This window comes from Punica granatum, chromosome 6 (assembly GCF_007655135.1).
Source record: "Punica granatum isolate Tunisia-2019 chromosome 6, ASM765513v2, whole genome shotgun sequence".
NCBI lineage: Eukaryota > Viridiplantae > Streptophyta > Magnoliopsida > Myrtales > Lythraceae > Punica > Punica granatum.
The window spans coordinates 27,554,895-27,575,194 of record NC_045132.1 but is presented as its reverse complement, the minus strand read 5'-3'; the positions used below and the strand labels follow the sequence as shown (position 1 = coordinate 27,575,194).

Here is a 20,300-nt window from a genome sequence, read left to right as displayed (position 1 = left end):
CTATGTGCATTCTAATTGAATACTCACTGAATATTTATAGTCACTAAATATACGATGAATATTTAATCCCACGAACAGAGGTCGCAACCAACTACGAGCCTCGATTAAGATTTGGTTTGGAAGTGATGTTATTAGTACAAAAGTACTAAGATATAATTACTGCAAAATAAGTATCAATTTTAAAATAAATAGAAGTATTTTTAACGTAATAATTTAAAATCGTTAAAATCAAAATCAATGCTTAATATTCATTAAAAAAGTGAATACTTAAAATAGAAAGAATCATCATTTTAACCACTAAAATAAATTAAATCATAATTTTAGAATAGTTCATCCAAAGCTATTTTTCTTTAAAAATAAGAAGAAGAAAAATCATGTATAGGATCCTCACCCCACTCCTAAACGAAATCTAATTCCTAACCCCACGTGGCAGCTTAGAGAGCTCTTCCGTCTTCCTTCCGCTCATCCATCATCACCATCATCGTCGTCGTCGTCATCATCCCTCTGATCCGATCAGACGAACACGAATCCCCCAACTTCCCATCCCAAAATTTCATTACACAATAGAATAGAAACCTGAAACTTTGTACAGGACAGGAGGCGACGAGGGCGACGGACTCGCGCCCAAGAGAAGATCGATCTTCTCACTCTGCGGAGTCCGCGCTTCATTCGGCTCCATCTATCCCCGCCATCTTTGAAATCTCAAGCCGCTGCTGTCACTCTGTAAGTCGTAATTCCTCTTCATCCGATCTGTTTGGTTTCTGAGAAAAGGAGGGATCAGTCGCACGGATCAGCCCTTTCGACTTTGTAGGTTATTATCTCACGATCACTCGAAGCTGAGCTGTGCTCTGAGCTTGATTTCACTTTCCCGGCATGGTTTTGGGGCTGCATTGGGCTTTCTTGCAGACCTGTCGGTGCATCGTCGATCAATGAAATTCTCTTTGCTTACAGTGCATGATCCCCTGTAATTTGACGGATCTGATGATGATTGAGATAATTAAGAGTGATTCGGTATGCTTTGTTTGTTGATACGGTGATTTCTATTCAAATATAGTGTGATCCTCTCTAGGATTTGCTGGTTTTCATCGTTGAAGCTGTACCACGAGACGACGTTATTGCTTGTTCGGGTTGTCTGTGGTCTGGAAAAGTAATCCGGAAATTGTTAATGGTTCCAGCTCCGATTGGACCCTTCAGGATTTTGGTAGATGGTAAGGCACTTTTGAGTGGTGGATTTGCTAGAAGCATCTGGAATTTGTTGCGGTGGTAAATCAAGTTGTTTCTGCAACCATGAGCTTTGCATTCCGAGGAAGTAGGGCCGACATAGAAAGTGGATTTCCAGGATTTATCCATGAGCGGCCTTCAGTGGTATGTCCAGTCCCAAGTATATATATGAACTCCCTCAGTTGTGGCATTTCTCTATTTGCTTGTTAAGGTCGGGTTGGCTTCATGAACTGACTGTTTTCCCTTATCCTTTTAGCGGATTCATGCACATCGGCCAGTTAATTCCAACTCTCTGGCATTTCTCGTTACGGGTAATGTTCCTGCTTCAGTAACTCTTTTTGTGCCTTTTTCTTCTTTACTGCCATCCCGCATTTTTTTATAGTCACTAACTGATTCTTCTTCGGCAGTTCTTTTGCTGTTCATGGTCTTGAACTCTCACCAGATATCGTCGAACTTCCTGGTACATACTCTTGAATTATTTATCCTGGATTCTGTCTACTTGTATAGAATCATGTAAACCAATATGATTATTTGCAGCTCTGGCTTGTTGTCGGCGTCTTTCTGATGGCCACTAGCCTTAGGATGTATGCTACTTGCCAACAACTTCAAGCTCAAGCTCGAGCTCATGCGGCTGCTGCCAGTGGCCTCCTCAATCATACTGAGTTGCGTGTGCACATGCCGCCATCGATAGCATTTGCCACAAGAGGAAGGTTGCAAGGATTGAGACTCCAGCTTGCACTACTTGATCGTGAATTTGATGATTTAGGTATTTCATGTAATAGATAGATACTTGGAGTTCCTGCTATTGGGAGAGATTTAACCCATAACTGACGTGAAAACTAAAAAGCTATGACATTCCTCTGCAGACTATGATGCTCTGAGAGCTTTGGATTCGGACAATGCATCTACAGTTCCTTCGATGAGTGAGGAGGAGATAAACGCTTTGCCTGTTCACAAATACAAGGCCACTGGCTCTAAAAGGTGAGCTGGGGTGCTTCCTCTCTGCTAAATGGCTTGTTTTGAAGTGCTTCAGGCATATTTTGTGCATAGTATTGTCCCGGACATGGATCCAATCTGGTGTTCTTTTCTCCATAATGCATCTCGTAGCTCACCTTGGGAATATTATATGTAATTCTAAGACCGTAAGAAGTTGACCTTCTGTTGTTTTGGCAGTGACAACTCATCGAGGCAACAGGTGGCATCTTCTTCATGCTCCTCTGAGGTATTCTATTGTTCTTTCTCTTATCCTTGTGAAGCATATTCTGTCACGGTAATCTATCTTTAAATTGTGGAGCAGTAATTTATCTTTGGCCAAGCATGAGCTTGCAGCTTCATGTGCTGTGGAATTGTTCTTTCTTTCCATTTGTAATAGCCAGTTCAGAGTGTCTTTCTCTTCTTCAGAATGTCCTTTTTTCTTCTACCATTTTATTTCTAAAATGCCTATCTATGAAATGTGATACTTGAGAGAAGAGAACAGAATAGATTGTGTGGCTTCTCAACCTAGATGAGGGTGAGCAAGTTGGCGACTCTCAATGTTTCTCCTCTCTCTTGAGTTTTCATCTCTGAAACTCTCTTTACTCGCTCTGCCATTTTGCTGAGTCCATTTGATGTATGTTGCAGCAAACATTGACTCTTGTGAATGATATGATTCATGTGCATTCATATTATTAGCGCACTCTATTGTTGGGAGCGATTTTTGATTAATAGCTGCTTTCCTTGTTTAGGCACCGGCCATACTGTTGTCCTCTGGTCCTTTCCTTTCTCAATAATTCATGCCCTCATCTGATCCTCACTTAAACGAGCAGGTGATGCAAGACAACAAAGTGGCCGACGGAAGCGCAAACTCTTCAGAAGATGACCTGACGTGCACCATTTGCTTGGAGCAAGTGAACAAGGGCGAGCTGGTCCGTAGCTTGCCATGCTTGCACCTGGTATTCCCTCCTGTCTGGTACTATTGTTCCTGTCAACTTCTCCTTGATTTAAGCACCTCTCTGCCTGTCCCCCCTTGAGCCTAATCAGCAGATTGGTTGATCAAGTATAGAAGAAGGCCTTTGCCTTCTCCTACCCCCCCAAGTGTGAGCCTGTTCCTTCATTTGTATGTGATGTTTTATCGTTTTCTAAAGATGCTTTTAATCTTTGTATGCACAGTTCCATACAAATTGCATCGATCCATGGCTTCGACAACAGGGGACGTGTCCTGTATGCAAGTTTAAGATGGGATCATGGCAGGAAAACAGGGACAGTGAATCGGATGCATCAGACATGGTCTGAAGACCTTTCCCTCGCGTTCTCAAACCAAAGCCCTCCCCTCCTGTATATCCATATTCCCCTAATATCAACCTGTAATATATATTTCTCTAATGCCCGATTGACTTTCCTCTCTCTGTTTTTTTTTTTGGATGTTATGAGACTGAATCAGCAGATAAATAGAGTATTCTTTGTATATTGGGAAAATATAAAAAAACATATCCTCAACTGTTCTCTATAATTGTAAAGATGATCAGGTTGGCCTTTCACCGTAATAAATAGATAAACTGTGTTTGCCTTACCCACCATCAGGTATAGATAATTGGATATAGTTGGGCTCGACAAGCCACCTAACTTAACTTGCACGGCCCTAGTTTAGTTTGCTGGTGGCGTGGGGCCATTATGTGGTTTCCATTCCACCCGTCTGCTGTTGTTATGGCTGTCTGTGAGGCCTAGCAAACTATCCTAGTCATCGATGTGATGCGGTAACGAAGAACCTTCCGCGAAGTCTTTATGAAGATCACCTGCACTGACTTGCTAATGCTGGGTTATTTCGGCGTGATTCCTACGAGGTGAGGTAACAGCAACAAGGCATAATGGTGGGACTATTTTGGGTAGCTACACTATATTTTTTTTAATTTTTGCTAATCGGGGTGTTCAGGTTTCGCCCAACTAATTCCCCCGGCGACGCACAGAACTGGTAATTACGTCAAAAGCGTTTCGGTGGCTCGAAGAGGATTCAAACCTGGGATCGGGTGTAAGTTTAGGTGCACCTTAATCATTAGGTCAAGTACTTGGGGTTGGTAGTTACACTACATGATTCCTTTTTATTTATTGCTCCAAAGACGAAGAGAGAACCACCAGAATTTTGGGCGTTGCCACCGGATCTTTATCTGGCGACTGCAGCACCGCAACTGCAGGCCGGCCGGCTGTACCGGATAATAAGCAGCAGCAGTAGTAGTTTATCTTTGCAGTACAATTACTACATCGGGGCTGCAAAGTCAATATCTGTACTATCCCCATCCATCTCTCATATTTGATGGAAGCAACCAAACCATACATCATTGCTTTCTCCACATACAGTTGGAAATAACGTCAAATACAGTAATAGAATAAAAGTCCAAGGACAGGGGAAGCTGGAGATAAGGAAACCTACAAGCTCCCATCGTATTATATTTGATGATGGCCTTTCCAAGTCTTCTCCTCCCGGTCAAGACTCTCGGTTCCGCCGTCCTCTTGTTATCCCTTCTTCTTCACCTATTCCTCCTCTCCGCCACCTCCGTCAGTGCCCATGGAGACCACGACGAAGATGGAGGAGGCGCCGCCGACACGGGCGAACACAACCTGCGCTCGAAGGGCCTGATTCTGGTGAAGATATGGTGCCTCATCATCATGCTCGTCACAACCTTCGCCGGCGGTGTCTCCCCCTATTTTTTCCGGTGGAACGAGACCTTCATCGTCCTCGGCACCCAGTTTGCCGGCGGGGTCTTCCTCGGGACCTCCCTCATGCACTTCCTAAGCGACGCAAACGAGACCTTTGAGGACCTCACGCCTAAGGCCTACCCCTTCGCCTTCATGTTGGCCTCTTCAGGGTATCTCCTCACCATGCTCGGGGACTGCGTGATCATGTACGTGGTGCGCAACAGCTCCCAGGAAGCCAAAGTTGAGGTAGCCGAAGAAGGAGGCGGGAGATCCCATCCGGGTAATGGCGGAAGAGCGCCAGGGATGGATGCGAACCCGATGTTCCTGCAAACAACCTCGTTCGGGGACACAATACTCCTCATCTTGGCTCTCTGCTTTCACTCGGTTTTCGAGGGCATCGCCGTAGGAGTTGCTGGTAAAACATCCGACTATTTCTAAAGGACATTCATTCAATTACTTTATTTATACTCGTTTAACACGCTTTTATTCGATCAGTTCGCTTCGTACATACTAGCTAAATACTCCGAGGCGCAGACAGTTCGTTTACCGTAGAATGAGTAAAAGTGAATAACATCTCTGGCAATTGATTGATATTTTATATAATACACAGATACAAAGGAGGATGCGTGGAGGAATCTATGGACAATATCACTGCACAAGATATTTGCCGCCGCGGCGATGGGGATAGCCCTGCTCCGGATGCTGCCGAAGAGGCCGTTCCTCCTCACCGTGGCCTACTCCTTGGCCTTTGCTATCTCTAGCCCGGTGGGGATAGGGATCGGGATCGCAATCGATGCCACGACCCAGGGCCGTGTAGCCGACTGGATCTACGCCATTTCTATGGGCCTCGCCTGCGGGGTCTTCATATACGTTGCCATCAACCACCTCATCGCTAAGGGGTTCAAGCCTGAGGAGAAGTGTTACTTCGACACCCCGTCTTACAAGTTCTGCGCTGTGCTTCTCGGAGTGGCGGTGATTGCAGTTGTAATGATTTGGGATTAATTAGTTGTCTGGGATATGGTTTACATATATTTTTTTAAATGCAGGACAAGTGTGATCTTATACATGAGAATATAAGTTGTATATAATTCTGGATCGAATTAAGAGGTACCGATAGAGATCGATGAACATATGTCATATATATGAAGAATGAGATTGTAAAACCAATTAATGTAAGAGGTCTTTGTATAATAATCTTTGGAGCATCCGCCAGGGTGAGTACTCTTAGGTTGTCATTCATTCTAGTGCGGGCCTAAAATTTGATGTAGCTGGGGTACGTAGACACGTGAAGAACATGAACATGACAAAACAGCCTTTGTCCTTCCTAGAAATTATCGATCGATTGGAGCCGCTAGAAACCAAAGAGGAAATGGACATAGTTGAAACTTGAAAGTCTTAATTATCATGGGCTAAGCAACAGACTTGGGCCTCCAATTGAATGGACCTGATTCGGGTCAATAGGAATGTATGGCTGGGCTTCAAAGTCTTGACTTCAGAATTAGTAGAATTAGGGGCACATGGAATGGTAAACCACACTTGTATAAATCACAGATTTCTCGATGAAAACATGAGGTGTCTCAGCTTATTGGTCCAGACTGATCCCATTCGGTTGCCAACTTGGCCTTGAACACAATAAATTTGATATCCCCACTATCTCATAACAATAATTACAATAACTATATAGATGGTATTTTTATATAAAAAGAAATGTTTTTTTTTTCGGTGTAGAAAATAAAGTAAGTTTCAATGATACTAATAATGATCCACAAACAAAGAATGATGCATCATGCATTAATCTATTGAATTGGAAAAGTCGAATGTTCCCCATCAACCTGCAGTGAGATCAGTCATATCTCGTAGCAGCAGAAAGAAAAGCCTACAAACAGAGATATATAAGTAGATCTTTCGTAAGGTATCGGAGCGACACAAACCATACCAGTACTCAAATCAGAAAATGCTTCAAAAGTACTCAAAATTGACAGCACGGCCGTATTATCATCACAATCCATTCGCCCGCCATTGAGACATCGGGCCCTTCTAGACCTGCCTAGCTAGCTAGCTAGCTTGCTACATACGCACGAGAAGAAATATTGTGTTGTGTTTGGTTCTTTTTGCTCCGTCTCCCCTCTGATGAATTAAACTGTTGATATATATATATATATATATTTATGATCGGGAATCGCTGTGCTTGTGCCAGCAAACAAGCATCGTGATGCAGCGCTTCATGATGTAGAACCGAGCCTTGTGTTCTTTGGCCAAGTTGGTGCACTTCCGGGTGATGTTGGAGCTCTTCTGCGACGCACTCCGGGGAAGAAGAGAAGACGACTTAGAGCTGCAGCTAGTACTAGCTCTTGTCGAGCAGCTTCTCATCAAGAGGGGCGAATTCGAGGAGGAACTGTTGCTCATCTTCGTCGAGAAACTCCTTGGAATGTGGCTTTTCGAGGAAGAACCGCACATCGACGCCTCCTTCTTCGACAGCTTCCAGTAGTTCTCATCCATGTCTTTCTATATATTGATGAAAGTATCCGAGTGAGCTGCGTTGCTTCTTCAGCTAATGCATGTGTGTGCTAATATATATATATATATATATATAGATAGAAGAGAGAGAGAGAGAGAGAGAGAGAGAGAGAGAGAGCAGAGAAGGGTTTGAGTTTTGGGTGATCAGATCTAAGCTAGAACAGAAGCTACCTATATAAGCTAGCAGCTAGGATGGAAGCAAATATGCTTCTGCATATATCTACATAAATATATACAACCATATATGTATATATATATTCACAAAAAATATGCCATGATTTATTTATTTACTTAATTAAGAGGCAGTGAAGGGACCCATTATTTAATTTAGATCATATAGTTCTCCGTTTTATTTATTTATTTATTCATTTTTTTCCCAGACTTTCCCCCTATTTTTTATACTGAATTTGAATTCCTATTGTTCATCCGATCAGTTGTGTTTTCCCTCTCCCTCTTCCCCTTCTGAGCTCATCGGATACTGTTTCTACGTACAGTTTACCGTTGCTAGCTAGCTCTAAATATACTTGAGATGGATGTTTCACGCTAATTAATAAGAAATGAAAACAAATTAATTCGTACATATTATATTATATATATAGAAGTTTATTTTATATGAATAATAAACATTGATTAATGTTTCAGCTAGAGCTAATATATAGTTTAATATTGTATTATTATTGCAGAGGCTGCAGCCAAGTAAAATAATGAATAACCCACAAACTGGTTGATTTTGGACTGAGATCGACGTACGTCATATGGGGTATGTTTCCACATGCAACTTCTGTGGTAATTGGTCAGAAAATTAATCAAAAGCTTGAGATTATATCATATTCTATCAAGGGAAAGTACCATTGATTCGATAAAACTATTCCTATCAATTTGTTTCATAATGTCGGTTGCCGGAGACACCATATATACTGTCAAAAAGATACGAAATTATTGTTAAGAGTCTCTCTATTCCCAATGAATCATCGAGGAGATCAATTCCTTAATATAGATCGCCAATATGTAACAACATGATGAGGGGGGTAGATCTGGATAGGTGGTGCAACAATTTGTTAATTCTATATATATAGGTGAATGGGGAAGGAGAAGCGACCTCACCTTTTTTTTTTTTTTTTCCCTTTGACACATCAAAATCGCAATATATTTACTCTCGATTACCGAAGTCAAGTACAACGATTGATGCGTGCATGGTGCCCTCGATCCTTTATTGCTGCTTGTTTGGATTAGGAGTTGTGGAGGGTTGGGTTATAGAGGGTTTTCATATAAATTTGTATAAATACCCTTTATAAATATTCATAATTTTCAATCCAAACAAATTGTTAGTGTCGCATTCACAATATGTCATGCAATTTCGATTAATTAGCGAAGATCAATTCTTATGCAATTAATGTCAATAATTATCAATGTGCCATAGACCAAACATAATTAAAATGGTCAATTGTTTCGGACAAGAGCAGAGATCGGGCCATCCATATTAATGGGGAAAGAGATGGGAAAACTCCATTTGATTAATTATGTCAGTTGGAATTCAACGTTGTCTTAGAATATGTTGACTTATGCATATGGAAAATCTAAGCGCTTTCCCACACAGCCCAAGTGACTTACTTGATTAGGGATAATTAAAAGCAAATAGTTACAGCAGAGAAAAACTAATTAATTTAATCTTCTTTTATAAATACAGAATATATTTGACCGGTCAATGGAATCAAATTTTTTATTTTTATATATATTTATTTTACTTTTTGTGTGCGTATGTGTTAAATTGATATCGTGTTTTAGCATGCAATAATACATACATACGGTTCTGACCCGCCCTTTTAGGACGTCCACTGTCCTGGATGGACCCAGAATATATTTGGAGTTCGGGGACGAAATTTCTTAAGGGGTAGTATAAGATTTGTTTTTCTCAAATTACGAGAGGGCAAATATAAAAAATCTCATCAAAATTTGAATAATAATAATAATAATAATAAAAGCTTCTTTAACCGTCAAAATATTACACTTGCGGTCATGTATTAAACTATACTAATATTTTTCTAAAATTTGATAAGTCGTATTTTTTCGCACTCCGGACAAATAGTAAAACAACCGACATATACACATAGGTAATCAGTGTAAACATATATGAACATACATCTCCCAATGTGGTATGTGTATATATATGTGTGTGTGTGTGTGTAGGGACACGCAAATAATGATATTGAAAACCATGTGAGACATACAAATATATTCGTTGTGGCCATAATAAGTAATGAACTGAGAAAAGAGTATGGTGTAATATAATTAATAAGGCAGACTACTCACATGTAATTTAGCGTACCTGTGTTGACCACTTCTTCAGATTTCCTCAGTAAGGTGATGTACACATTATAATATGTAAATATAATTCGACTTGATCAGGGCTGTAGTTAGCAATTAGTAAATTATAATGTCATATATGTATGGAGCATTAACGGATTTGATGGGTCAAAACATATTGGGTTTGGGGGAGGGTCAAAATTAGCAGAAACTGCGTGTCTCATGCACTTGCATATAGAGAGACGACATATATGAGGTAGTCAATTAATTAAGTGAAACTTGTGTCTTGGAGTCGGATGTAATATATATATATATATATATATATGTTTAACATCGTATTTAAGATCCATCGTCGTCGTCATCATCATCATGTGGCTGTGAGAGAATACATATCAGCAATCATCGTCTGATCTGACTGTGAGGAGACGGGAGGGATGAGGGGTCCCACGTTCAAACATGTGAACGACACCACAATTAATCTTGTTCTTGTCTTTGCATTGTATGTATTACTTAATAAGACACACACACACATATATATATGAATTAATTCCTCTGATAAAGTTTATTTATGTCTTCTAAATATTAATATTCGGCACCATTCCCCTCTTGTACGGGCCCAATCACAACATTTATGTGTGTATGTAGGACTGAAGAGGTCCAGCTTAGATTTCTCTCGAAGCATTATATTATATATCAGGCTTATATATCAATATTTATGTAGTATATGATTAGCTAGCTTAGGTTTGGAACAAAGGCCCATTGCTCGCTTACCTTCTCAAGCCCAATTTTACAACCAATATATATATATATATATATATATAGCTAGGACTATGAGGAGGGAGGACCCATCTTAAATATCTAATTAATTGAAATTCTAATTATACGGGAAGGAAAATGTGGCACTTTTGTTTTTGTTCGTCAGCTTCAAACTCCAAGAAACGTAAGCGGGCTGATAGTAATTAATACATGACCTCTCCCTAACCGTCGAGAGAAAATCTTTGGTAGGATCACTGAACTTGGGCCAATCAGATAAAGTGAGTGTCCTTATCCAATTGAATTTGCTTCAAAGCCTAGCTCTACCCCCCGCTTCATAACTTCATGGATAACGGACTGTTCTAAAGAATTGTTTCTATATTTTAATCCTCATAAAAATTTGCTGATTTTTTAAAAGTAGATAGTGGAGAAGATAATCGAGGAGATTTTTTAGGTGATAGAATGATGGACTTTAAAAAAAAAAAATTAATTTTCAATATCTCCTTGAAAATATGATCAGAGAAATTATTAGCTTATATATGTATAAAATAAAGTTTAGGTTCAGGAAAAATGGTCGCGGTTACGAAAATGAAAATTTCCTTTAGATAATAGTATAACTCGTATAAGATTGATTGTTATATATATAGTCTCTTAGCCATAATATTAGTTCACCTCCATGAACAGCTGAGGCTGATCTAGCCTCTCGGTGTGGTGTTGTCCTCCTGGCATGCTCGAGTCGGTTTCACAAGAACTTCAATCTGATTCAACCTAATTGTTGGAAATTGGTATATGCCCTAGAGATAATCTATCATCAGTTCTGTAATATGATATCTATTTCAGTATAATACGAGGCATTTCTGTTATTGTGTAGATTGCGCTAAATATGATTTTACACAATAATGTCCTTGGAATAATATGTTCAATAGGCATCAAGTGTGACTTGATTGTGAGATCCTATAATTACCGACCATTATTCCTAAATGTCCATAGTCAAAGTATTATCGTTAATTAGGACAACGATAATACGGTTAGACTAGTGTGAGTGTTGATTGATGACCAAATCTCATAGGTCATGGATATGGAGATATCAAATCACACCACATGTATACATTAAGAGTAATGTGTATTGGACTGACCCGCCATGAGATTGCTACATGGTTTGTTACGTGATTGTCATTAGCATATCTCAAAGTGACTATAGTGTAATGGTCCTTTGACTTGAGATCACCATGGATTCCTACATGTAATGCCATATACTTTGATACTGTCAAACGCTACCGTAACAGGCTGGTTATAAAGACAGTTATTGGGTATATCACAGAGCATGGAGAGGAATGTGAGTAACCAAGATAGGATTTGTCCCTCCTACGAAACGGGAGCGATATCTCACGGCCACTTGGTGGTTAAGTCTAAAAGTGTATGCATACCCAAATGAGTCGATATAGCGATATCGAGCTCATTTGTTCTGATAGACTTACCCAGTAAACCAAGAAAGAGAGATATTGAGCCATACAAGGATGTCATCGACCATGCCTTGGGCTCAATAGAGATATAGAGGACAATGGATTATATTACACGGTAATATAGGTCACAAGGTTCGTCGAGAAATTGACTTTTCGATTACTTGAGTAACAGTGATGCATTGCTAGATGCCGCTCACTGTTTGTAATATTAAAATAGAGATTTCGATATTACTATCAACGTAATTGGGAACCTACAGGGTCACACACTACGACTAAATTGACGAGATATTTTGAAACAATAAAATCGTCTAATAGAGATTAGATGATTTATGGTGCGACTAATTAATCGGATATTTAATGAGATTAAATTTGTCGATTAATTAGACTCGATTTATTAGATTAAATGGACCAAATTGATGCACGATTAATACGGTGACACATGGGCCATACATATGTCTACATTTATACATACACATGGGCTAATTAAATGATGCCATTTACCTAGACACATGTCATGTAGGGAGCCCATGTAATTCTAATCCCACATCGGTGGGATTTGAATTTTCTTCCCTTCCTGTTTGTTATATAAAGGGTACAGAGCATACAAATATAATACAGATGAGATATATATGTATGCATGTGTTTGTGTACGTTTACATACACAAATATATAAGATATACATGTATGTATATAAATGGGCATAATTGAGTTGAATTGTTCAACTCATTAGGTCCAATTAAGTCTAATAAATTTCGAGAGTCGCACCAGTGTTTCTTTCGAGTGTTGGTCACTAGCACCGCCGATCTCGAAGACTCGTCGACAAAGTCGGTGTGGATTCCAGTAGAGGCGTCACGCGTGGGACGCTCGGTCGACAACTTTAAATATTCCAGGTACGTTTTTATTTACTCTTATTCTTCTAGTAGGTCTTGGAATTAGTTTCACGGGTAGGAAATTTTGAATTTCTGTTCCTTTTTCGCTTCCGTTGCGCCCCGTGGAACTAGCAATTGGTATCAGAGACTAGCTAGTTAGAATCTGAGTAGATAATAGCATAAAATATGATTTTATGCTTGGTACTGGTATGATTATGTTTGATATTTGCGGTGCATGACTGTTAGACATGGACAATGTCCTAGTTGTGTTAGTATAATAGTTATACGTGTGGACTATTATGTAATGGTTACATAATAATGTATGGTGAGATCGATTAAATGTTAATAAAATCCCTCAAAATATTAAGTCCATATCCTTCCACCGTGTAACGCTCGTCAAGACCAAGATCGATGAGTGTGTAGACCTTGCCTTCGCAGGATGCCCTTATCTATCCTAGTAAGACGTTGTGTTTACCAGTGGGTCGGACTTAACTGAGCAAGCCTAATAGGATTAGGAGTTCAGAGGCATGTAGTTGGGCATCGATCTATAAGATAGATTTGAATAAGGAGTTATTCACTCAACTAATCAAGAGTTGCATGTGATGCAATTGGGAAAGTGAGTTCCCTACCTAAATAGCAAGTTCTGGGTGAATCAGCCCTCGCTGACTCAGAGCTTGGTGAGATATGGATCTTGAGCTACTATGAGAATGATATTCTCTGAATCAATGTTGAGGGTCATTGATTTGATATAAATAGTGGGAGCAATATTTATAAAGTCCTCATTAAATATTGTTGTGTCATAATACTTATTTTGTATATTTCTATGGTAGTTACCATGGCAGGGAGCACTTCTAGTACTTTCTGTTTGCGATCCGTCCTTGATAAGGACAAACTGTCAGGGAATAATTTCCTTGGTTGGTATCGAAACTTGAGAATTGTTCTCACCCAAGAAAAGAAGCTATATGTCTTAGAGCAACCTCTTCTTGCGCCACCGCCTGACGATGCTCCCCAAGTTGAGAAAGATGCTTATAGTAAGCATCATGATGATGCCGTAAACGTCGGATGTCTCATGTTAGTCACCATGGACTCGGAGCTTCAGAAGCAACACGAGAACATGAAGGCGTACGATATGATCGTGCATCTTAGGCAGCTCTATCAAGAGCAGGCCCGACATGAGAGATTCGAGATCTCTAAAGCACTTTTTCAGGCAAGGTTGACTGAGGGTAGCCCGGTGGGTCTTCATGTACTCAAGATGATTGGGTACGTTGAGACTCTGGGAAGACTGGGATTTCCTCTGGGTCAAGAGTTGGCCACAGATTTAGTCCTACAGTCGCTGCCCAGCAGTTATAGTCAGTTCATTATGAGCTATAATATGAATGACTACAATAAACCATTGCCTGAACTGCTTAGCATGTTGAGAACAGCTGAGCATGATATCAGCAAGGGGACGTCCGTTCTAATGGTCCAAGGGACCAAAAGAAAGGGCAAGAGCAAGAGTAAAGGCAAGAAGGCTAAAGGTGCATCCAATTTTGACTTGGGTGAGTTGAAGCCTAAAGCCAAGGTGGCGAAGAATGATTACTGCTTCCATTGTGGCAACACTGGACATTGGAAGCGGAATTGTAAGATGTACCTGGAAGAGTTGAAGAAGAAGAAGGGAAGTGAGACTTCCACTTCAGGTATCCATGTTATAGAGATTAATGTATCTACTACTTCTACATCTTGGGTATTAGATACCGGATGTGGTGCTCATATTTGTGGAAATATGCAGGACCTAAAGGACAGTAGATCGTTGACAAAGGGCGAGGTGGACCTACGAGTTGGAAATGGAGCAAGAATTGCTACATTAACTGTAGGGACTTATCACCTAGTTTTACCTACTGGGCTTGTATTAGATCTTAATGACTGTTATTATGTACCTGCTATTAGTAGAAACATAATATCTGTTTCTTGTTTGGACAAGAAGGGATTTTGTTTCACTATAAAGAACAAGTGTTGTTCTATGTACATGAATGATGTATATTATGGCAGTGCACATTTAAGTAATGGTCTGTATGTTCTTGATCTAGATACGCCTATTTATAATGTGGAAACCAAACGGCTCAAATCTAATGATTCGAATCCGACTTACCTCTGGCATTGTCGTTTAGGCCATATTAGCGAGAATCGCATCTCTAGACTCCATAAGGATGGATTACTGGACTCGTTTGATTTAGAATCGATCGAGACATGCGAACCTTGCTTAATGGGGAAAATGACTAAGGCCCCTTTTACCGGAAAAGGTGAGCGAGCTAGTGATCTTTTGGCTCTCATACATACCGATGTATGTGGACCAGTGAACAAGCTTGCTAGAGGTGGGTATCTCTACTTCATTACATTTACTGATGATTTCAGTAGATTTGGATATGTGTTTTTGATGAAACACAAATCTGAATCCTTTGAAAAGTTCAAAGAATTTAAGAATGAAGTGGAGAATCAGTTGGGTAAGAGCATTAAAGTTCTTCGATCAGATCGAGGAGGTGAATATTTGAGCTATGAGTTCGCTGACTATCTTAAACAGTGTGGGATTTTATCTCAACTGACTCCACCTGGAACACCACAATGGAATGGTGTAGCTGAGAGGAGGAATCGAACTTTATTAGATATGGTTCGATCTTTGATGAGTCATGCAAACTTATCTGACTCCTTCTGGGGATATGCTCTACAGACAGCTACTCTCATATTAAACAATGCTCCGTCGAAATCAGTTGAAAGGACACCATATGAGATGTGGTATGGGAAACGTCCCAAGATGTCTTTTCTAAAGATATGGGGTTGCGAAGCTTATGTGAAGAGATTGTCTTCGGATAAGCTTGGCCCTAAATCGGACAAATGTTACTTCGCGGGGTATCCTAAGGAAACTCGAGGATACTATTTCTATAATCCCATCGAGGGCAAAGTGTTTGTCGCTCGAACTGCGGTATTTCTTGAGAAAGAGTTTCTCTCCAAAGGAACTAGTGGGAGGAAATTAGAACTTGGGGAAGTTCTACCACAAAATGACATTGACCAATCGACGGGCGATGTTGCAGAACAAGTACCACAAGTTGTTGTGGCACAATCTTCTACACAAGTGACACAGGAGCCTCGTAGGTCTAGTAGGATACGTCATGAGCCCGAGAGATATGGATTTCTCGTGACTCAAGACAATGACGTATTGCTCATAGATAATGATGAGCCTACAACCTATGCGGAAGCCGTAATAGGCCATGACTCTGAGAAATGGCTGGAGGCCATGAGATCTGAGATGGAGTCCATGTACACTAACCAAGTATGGACTTTGGTTGATCCACCTGAAGGGGCAAAACCCATTGGGTGTAAGTGGGTCTTCAAGAAGAAGACTGATATGGACGGTAATGTGATTACCTTTAAGGGCCGACTTGTGGCAAAAGGTTTTAGACAAGTTCATGGTATTGACTATGACGAAACTTTTTCCCCGGTGGCTATGCTTAAATCCATAAGGATCTTGCTTGCAATTGCAGCTTATTATGATTATGAGATCTGGCAAATGGATGTCAAAACTGCTTTCCTAAACGGGAATCTCCTCGAGAATGTGTATATGACGCAACCTGAGGGTTTTGTCGATCCACATAATGCCAGAAAAGTTTGTAAGCTACAACGGTCTATTTATGGGCTGAAGCAAGCTTCTAGGAGCTGGAATCTTCGTTTTGATGATGCAATCAAAGAGTTTGGTTTCATCAAGAATGAAGATGAACCCTGTGTTTACAAGAAGGTTAGTGGGAGCATAGTAATCTTCCTGGTGTTATATGTAGATGACATACTTCTGATCGGGAATGACATTCCTTCCTTACAGTCTGTGAAGACTTGGTTGGGAAGGTGTTTCTCTATGAAGGACTTAGGCGAAGCTACCTACGTGCTAGGTATCAGGATCTATAGAGATAGATCCAGGAGACTGCTTGGCTTAAGTCAGAGTGCATACATAGATAAAGTGCTTCGGCGCTTTAGCATGCAGGATTCTAAGAAAGGGTCGCTGCCTATGTTACATGGCATAAGCCTTTCGAAGGCTCAGTGTCCTTCTACTCGAGAGGAGAGGGACCGCATGAATAGGATTCCATATGCGTCAGCTATTGGATCCATCATGTATGCTATGTTATGCACTCGATCAGATGTCTCGTATGCTTTGAGTATGACGAGTCGATACCAATCAGATCCAGGTGAAAGACACTGGATTGCAGTAAAGAACATCCTTAAGTACTTACGAATGACTAAGGAGATGTTTTTGGTATATGGAGGCGAAGAAGAGCTCGTTGTAAGAGGTTACACCGATGCTAGTTTCCAGACCGATAAGGACGACAGTAGATCGCAGTCAGGGTATGTGTTCTGCCTGAATGGAGGTGCTGTGAGTTGGAAGAGTTCCAAACAGGAGACAGTAGCCGATTCTACCACAGAGGCCGAGTATATTGCTGCCTCTAACGCTGCAAAAGAGGCCGTTTGGATCAAGAAGTTCGTGACAGAACTTGCTGTGGTTCCTAGCATCGCAGACCCAGTGGATCTCTATTGTGACAACAATGGAGCCATTGCGCAAGCTAAGGAACCCAGGTCTCACCAGCGATCCAAACATATACTCAGGCGCTTCCATCTCATTCGCGAGATCATCGACAGAGGAGATGTGAAGATATGCAGAATACCAACAGATGAGAATCTCGCAGATCCACTTACAAAGCCTCTTGTGCAGCGCAAGCACGAGGCTCACACTAGATCTATTGGCATTAGACAAATGCCAGATTGGCTCTAGTGCAAGTGGGAGATTGTTGGAAATTGGTGTATGCCCTAGAGACAATCTATCATCAGTTCTGTAATATGATATCTATTTCAGTATAATACGAGGCATTTCTGTTATTGTGTAGATTGCGCTAAATATGATTTTACACAATAATGTCCTTGGAATAATATGTTCAATAGGCATCAAGTGTGACTTGATTGTGAGATCCTATAATTACCGACCATTATTCCTAAATGTCCATAGTCAAAGTATTATCGTTAATTAGGACAACGATAATACGGTTAGACTAGTGTGAGTGTTGATTGATGACCAAATCTCATAGGTCATGGATATGGAGATATCAAATCACACCACATGTATACATTAAGAGTAATGTGTATTGGACTGACCCGCCATGAGATTGCTACATGGTTTGTTACGTGATTGTCATTAGCATATCTCAAAGTGACTATAGTGTAATGGTCCTTTGACTTGAGATCACCATGGATTCCTACATGTAATGCCATATACTTTGATACTGTCAAACGCTACCGTAACAGGCTGGTTATAAAGACAGTTATTGGGTATATCACAGAGCATGGAGAGGAATGTGAGTAACCAAGATAGGATTTGTCCCTCCTACGAAACGGGAGCGATATCTCACGGCCACTTGGTGGTTAAGTCTAAAAGTGTATGCATACCCAAATGAGTCGATATAGCGATATCGAGCTCATTTGTTCTGATAGACTTACCTAGTAAACCAAGAAAGAGAGATATTGAGCCATACAAGGATGTCATCGACCATGCCTTGGGCTCAATAGAGATATAGAGGACAATGGATTATATTACACGGTAATATAGGTCACAAGGTTCGTCGAGAAATTGACTTTTCGATTACTTGAGTAACAGTGATGCATTGCTAGATGCCGCTCACTGTTTGTAATATTAAAATAGAGATTTCGATATTACTATCAACGTAATTGGGAACCTACAGGGTCACACACTACGACTAAATTGACGAGATATTTTGAAACAATAAAATCGTCTAATAGAGATTAGATGATTTATGGTGCGACTAATTAATCGGATATTTAATGAGATTAAATTTGTCGATTAATTAGACTCGATTTATTAGATTAAATGGACCAAATTGATGCACGATTAATACGGTGACACATGGGCCATACATATGTCTACATTTATACATACACATGGGCTAATTAAATGATGCCATTTACCTAGACACATGTCATGTAGGGAGCCCATGTAATTCTAATCCCACATCGATGGGATTTGAATTTTCTTCCCTTCCTGTTTGTTATATAAAGGGTACAGAGCATACAAATATAATACAGATGAGATATATATGTATGCATGTGTTTGTGTACGTTTACATACACAAATATATAAGATATACATGTATGTATATAAATGGGCATAATTGAGTTGAATTGTTCAACTCATTAGGTCCAATTAAGTCTAATAAATTTCGAGAGTCGCACCAGTGTTTCTTTCGAGTGTTGGTCACTAGCACCGCCGATCTCGAAGACTCGTCGACAAAGTCGGTGTGGATTCCAGTAGAGGCGTCACGCGTGGGACGCTCGGTCGACAACTTTAAATATTCCAGGTACGTTTTTATTTACTCTTATTCTTCTAGTAGGTCTTGGAATTAGTTTCACGGGTAGGAAATTTTGAATTTCTGTTCCTTTTTCGCTTCCGTTGCGCCCCGTGGAACTAGCACTAACATGACAGTCCCCCAGATCCAGATATAGGCAAGGCAATCACCGGTCGGATTGTAATGTACTCAAACGGAATGGCGCCAAACCTGCTGAGAGTACCTTGTCATGCATTGAGGTGAGAACTGAACGGGATAGTGTTCGTGTCCAAAGGTGATCAACGCTCTAGCTTCTAGAGTTCGCTGCTTTTCCCGTGAAGCCTTTCGAGGATGCATTGCTCGAAAAATCTTCCTACTGAATGGACATCTGACTAAAGAGTAGAGCCGGACACTGAATTTGCTGCCTTGCATGGCTTTCTATTCTATCGACGTAGTTATATTGCCCTGACACTGACAGCACTGTACCGATGATCTTTCCACTAGTGTACGTAGAAGCAGTGGCATAATAGAGTGACTTCGATTTCTCTGCGGTTTGAACTTTGAAGAGTGTGGACAGACTGTAATTCCAGGTTTTCATTTGAGACCTTGTTTTCAAAATTTCGGGACACAGAAGCTAATGTCATGTATGGAAGTAGGAGATAATATTCCCCCAGTCCTCGAAGACGAGCTATAATAGATGGCTTGACCTGGGGATTGTTCGGCTTGGGACAAACATGCCTGGAATGCTGACTGACTTACGTACAGAAGGATCAATCAGGATCACTGACATCCCATGGCCATCCCGTTCCCTGTTTTGATTCATTAACATGATAATTTCTCGTGAATCTGTGATTTCCTAAAAAGTTTAGTATTGCCTGCCGAAATTCGTAAGAAACTAGCTAGCTCACTATAAAAAGCTACCTTAACAGGAACTCGATGATCAGCAAGTCTCAAGACCTGGAACCAGCGAGCAGCCTGAATGAATCTTCATGAGACCATTAATTAATTAATGGGTATTAACCTAATTTCAAGCCTCTTGGGTACTCCATTTGAGCAAAGTCCATCAATTGATTAAGGCCAACGAAGATGAATAAACTCCAGCTCACTGCTCCCTCCCATTAACCGAGTACAAATCTATGTTGGAAGCAGCAAAA

At 40.5% G+C, this 20,300-nt stretch overlaps 3 protein-coding genes across 5 annotated transcripts; 2 read left to right on the top strand and 1 right to left on the bottom strand.

Annotated features, from left to right (window-relative positions):
- Positions 1–385: 385 nt before the first annotated feature.
- LOC116211073 (E3 ubiquitin-protein ligase SDIR1-like) lies at positions 386–3,735 on the top strand. 3 transcript variants are annotated; one of them, XM_031545273.1, is made up of 10 exons: positions 414–723; positions 812–1,011; positions 1,176–1,365; positions 1,478–1,532; positions 1,629–1,681; positions 1,759–1,987; positions 2,088–2,202; positions 2,395–2,443; positions 3,027–3,152; positions 3,370–3,735. In XM_031545273.1, the coding sequence occupies exons 3-10, from the start codon at positions 1,288–1,290 to the stop codon at positions 3,490–3,492; spliced, it is 828 nt and encodes a 275-aa protein (XP_031401133.1). In that variant the 5' UTR covers positions 414–723; positions 812–1,011; positions 1,176–1,287; the 3' UTR covers positions 3,493–3,735. The 3 variants fall into 3 exon arrangements, with proteins under 3 accessions (XP_031401132.1, XP_031401133.1, XP_031401134.1); XM_031545272.1 differs by lacking the exon at positions 812–1,011 and having other exon boundaries at positions 386–723; XM_031545274.1 differs by lacking the exon at positions 812–1,011 and having other exon boundaries at positions 1,055–1,365.
- A 749-nt stretch (positions 3,736–4,484) lies between these two features.
- On the top strand, positions 4,485–6,095 carry LOC116211072 (zinc transporter 1). Its single transcript, XM_031545271.1, has 2 exons — positions 4,485–5,305; positions 5,501–6,095. The coding sequence occupies exons 1-2, from the start codon at positions 4,648–4,650 to the stop codon at positions 5,890–5,892; spliced, it is 1,050 nt and encodes a 349-aa protein (XP_031401131.1). The 5' UTR covers positions 4,485–4,647; the 3' UTR covers positions 5,893–6,095.
- A 105-nt stretch (positions 6,096–6,200) lies between these two features.
- Positions 6,201–7,540, bottom strand: LOC116211074. Its single transcript, XM_031545275.1, has one exon. It carries the CDS (start codon positions 7,387–7,389, stop codon positions 7,057–7,059), a length of 333 nt encoding a protein of 110 aa, XP_031401135.1. The 5' UTR covers positions 7,390–7,540; the 3' UTR covers positions 6,201–7,056.
- Positions 7,541–20,300: the final 12,760 nt, after the last annotated feature.